The sequence below is a fragment of the Mchenga conophoros genome, linkage group LG11, assembly GCF_057382185.1.
Source record: "Mchenga conophoros isolate Kocher_MC1m ecotype Shallow Benthic linkage group LG11, M_conophoros_male_GT1.1, whole genome shotgun sequence".
NCBI lineage: Eukaryota > Metazoa > Chordata > Actinopteri > Cichliformes > Cichlidae > Mchenga > Mchenga conophoros.
This window is the reverse complement of record NC_140536.1, coordinates 14,933,215-14,937,134: the sequence shown is the minus strand read 5'-3', so window position 1 is coordinate 14,937,134 and position 3,920 is coordinate 14,933,215. Positions and strand designations below refer to the sequence as shown.

The 3,920-nt window shown below is 38.6% G+C and overlaps 1 protein-coding gene across 1 annotated transcript; it reads right to left on the bottom strand.

The window, feature by feature from the left end:
• Positions 1-1,275: 1,275 nt before the first annotated feature.
• Positions 1,276-2,547, bottom strand: LOC146563785 (C-C chemokine receptor type 2-like). Its single transcript, XM_085290313.1, has 2 exons — positions 2,388-2,547; positions 1,276-2,174 (listed from the first exon to the last, which is right to left on the bottom strand). The coding sequence occupies exons 1-2, from the start codon at positions 2,461-2,463 to the stop codon at positions 1,276-1,278; spliced, it is 975 nt and encodes a 324-aa protein (XP_085146439.1). The 5' UTR covers positions 2,464-2,547.
• Positions 2,548-3,920: the final 1,373 nt, after the last annotated feature.

Genomic DNA, 3,920 nt, shown 5'->3' with positions numbered 1-3,920 from the left:
TGAGACACAACAAATTTCCCACGTGTGAGACTAATAAAGGTTATCTCATCTTATCTTTTGAAAATATGAAATCCCCCTTTTCTTTGATGCTTACATGGAACAAACATTGTGTTCAGATTGCTGAACTTTTTAGTCAGGTAGTTTTTGATGCAGCGTCAAAGACTTTTCCACTTTTTTGTTTGAAAGACCCATCATGTCCTTTTTCCTTTTTAAAATGTATGCAAATAATGGGCTTTTTCTTGTTTGTCCTGAAACTCACATTCCCCTCGCCAAGGAGGTGGTGTAGTTTTTTTTCCCATTAGCATTGATATGAAATAGAAAAAAGAGAGGCGAAAATATTTGCAAATGAAGAGTTTATTTTTTGTTCTTTCACATATACTTCTTGAATAAACTGACTGTATATTCAGTACAGCTTATCAGGAACTTCAGACCTTCATTTTACTTGAATATGTTTACAATTGATGGCATCTTTATTGTAGGTCTTTGCACCACTTATGGTGCCATGTATTAGATCATGCTGCTGTTTTACGATAGTGAAGAATTACCTGCATAGTAAAACTAATCTGAGACATCTTCTCTCTTTTCATGACTGTGTACAGAATTTGTCATTGCAGTAACAGTGAGAAATAAAAGAATATGTTCACTGCAAATATTCTTCTCCGAATGAACAATGCACTTCATGACCTTCATCTAATGTAAGCAGAGGACCTGCTGTATCATTTATTGTCTTAACAAAGCGATAATACAAAATCAGGATAGGAGTCAACTCCACTGGCAAGTAGCGACAAATACAAGGAACCATAACATAATACAACAAAATATATCTCTCTCTATATATATATCTATATCTATATGTATATGTACACACACACACACACACACATATAAAAGGCTGAACATTAAAAAACAGTGTGGAAGTAGGTAGAAATGTGAATAACAGTAAGACAGTGTGCACATCAAGATCTAAAATAGTTTTATGCTCTTTTGGTGTGTTTCTGCAAACATGTAAGGCTCATAAAAGATGTCTGAAGAAGTAAGCAAACTGTTAAAGGTTGCTATAAAACAGCAGGTACGGTTTATCAGACAAGCAGGTTTAATTTAACCTGAGCAGAAGAAGGAAGAGCATTAGAGTCGAAGGTGATTAAGATTCTGGGTGAGACTGCAACCCATGTTGGATACTGCATCCTGGATGAATCAAACCTGTTAAAGAAATGATTCAGTTCACTTGTCCATGGCACGGTCCGCGACAAAATACTTACAACTGCCCTCCACCTTCTACAGTTTAAAGGAGGAGGTGATTTCAGAGCCCCTGGACATAACTGAGCTCCTCCTGAATGAGCTGTCTGTCAGATCTCTGCTGTAACCAGGCATCAACTTTTTCAGCAGCTGCAAGGCTCGTCTCATAAACTTCTCTCCCACAAAAGCATATATGATGGGATTCAGACAGCAGTGAGTGTAAGCTAAGGCTTCGGTCACTTTTATTGACAGCTTTACATTTTTGTACCAGGTTTGATCATCAGGGATTATTTCTTTGTCCAGGAGGAACTCCAGGAAAAGGGAAATGTTATACGGGGCCCAGAGTAAGAAAAATACAACCACTATACAGATGATCAGCTTGACGATGCGGTGCCTCTTTGCTGTCCTCATGCTCATCAGTGTGGGGATGATCCTGGAGTAGCAACCTGCCATCACCAGCACGGGAATCACGAGACCCAGCACATTTGTGGTGAACAAATCATAACGCTCCCAGACTTTGCTCTCCTCGGGATAGTCACACTCCACTCCTTGGGATTCCTGTTCTTTTGCCTTTCTGAAGATAAAATCCGGCAGAGAGACAAACAAGCTCAGCATCCAAACGAGCACGGTCAGAATGATGGAAGCCCTCTTTGTGCGATAACGTGCAACCCTGTGAGCGTGCACGATGATCATGTAGCGGTCCAGCGTCATGACAACCATGAAGAAGATGCTGCTGAAGAAGCCAATGTGGTGAGACCCGGAGATCAAACGGCACATGAAGTCTCCAAAAGTCCACTGGCCAACCCTGGCATAGTGAGAGAAGAATGGCAGCGTGAAGACGAAGAGGAGGTCAGAGAGAGCCAGGTTGAAGAGGCAGATGTCTGTCAGGTTGCACTGATTGCGGTGCTTCACCAGGACACACACCACTAGTCCGTTACCTTTGGGAGACAAAACGCAATAAGTGTACCTGTCACACTGTTACATGTTGAACAACATTCTCTCTTTCCCGTTTCATCTGTGTGTCTCACATACACACACCTGCATACATAGTTAAAAGTCAGCAAGTTGAAAATTCCCAGAAAAGGAGGTCTGTGCAATGTGTAGTAACAATCCATAATCTCCACAGCATACACACAAGAGGACACACCTACCTATGAAGCCCAGGATGAAAACCAAACTGTAGAGAGTGGTGAGAAACACTTTGTTAAAGTCCTTTACATCACCCATGTAGGTAGGAGTAAAGCCTGTGTCGTTCTCAGAGTTGTTAGAAAGCTTATAGAAATATAGGTAATCATAGTATGTGGTGTTTTCTTCTGCAGAAAGAAAGAGAAAGATTTACTATTATTATTTTTTATATTAATTTCAGCACAGGCTACAACAAATAAGATGCAAAACAGTATATCAAAGACTTCTTTACTGCTGTAAACACATGCTACGGTTAGAGGTTAACTGGATTTATTTTTGAATGCTCATTGCATCAAAGTGTTAGGTTTGGTTTCGTAATGCCGTTTCAACCCTTATCAAGTGCAGCCTGAATTTCCAACCTATTGCTGATGACATGTTTCTGTTTTAAAGGAGGTTTTCCTTTGCTATGAGCACCACAAATAATCCATTCACGTCTGCTGGTTTGGCCATCAGTCATTTGACAGTGGGGGTGATTTTGCAACCTATTGGTGCTCATTGGTACTCCGTCCTTGGGAACATTATCATTGAGCCAAAACTTTATAAAAACAGGATTTAATCTGAAAACTGGTTTTATGAGGATTCAAATTCATTACATGGTATACAGCTATAAATCTAGGACAGACTATTTCATTTACTTTGTTTATCTATCTTATTATGATTTTTCATGTAGACTTGTTTTTTGCTGTGTTTTTTGGCACATTTGAAATTTTTCTATACTATTACTGGGATTTTACAAAATTACTATTAGAATTATTCTGAAAGTAACAGATACATGGTTGGAGATAACAGCAGCTGTAAACGTCATATTAAGGCATTGTGGCAGTGAATAACTTTTATATGTTTTCATCTACTAATAAAAAACAACAGTAAAAATAAGATTTCTAGATTAAAGATGAAATTAGAAATCATGAAGTAACTTTGACATAGTTTCAGTCACAGCATTTGGTTTTAGATCTCTGTGACAATGAGTGCAGCTTTGAACACTACACTTTATAACCCAAGTAAATTTCCAAGAACTCTGTAAAAAAATGACACTTTAAATAGTCTAAATTGTGGATTACTGTTGAAAGATAATTACCTGACATTGTGATATCTCAGTGATGGCTCATCCAACCAGGTCCAGTCAAGAATTACACTTCAAGGCTCCCTTTCCCCGTTTACTGATGTGATCCCTTTAGATGTGCAGAAATGAACTAACTATCAAAAGTTCTGCAGTCCCCTATTGATGAGAACCTAAAAGGGGAAGAAAGATGTTGCTTCCTGTACGTCCCCAAATCTGATCTTTATCAGGAGTCTGCCCTAAATCTAGACTGCCAGAAAATGGTTCAAAGCACAACACAGCAAACGGTGACACAAATTCACACCTTCAGAAAATGACTGCACGTTATCTCTTAAAGTGACAGAAGGTTTATTATTATTAATATTGTTACTGATACTATTTTTTATTTGTTTTTCTTCGTGGACTCATTAATGTACACCACTGTTCAATATCATACTCT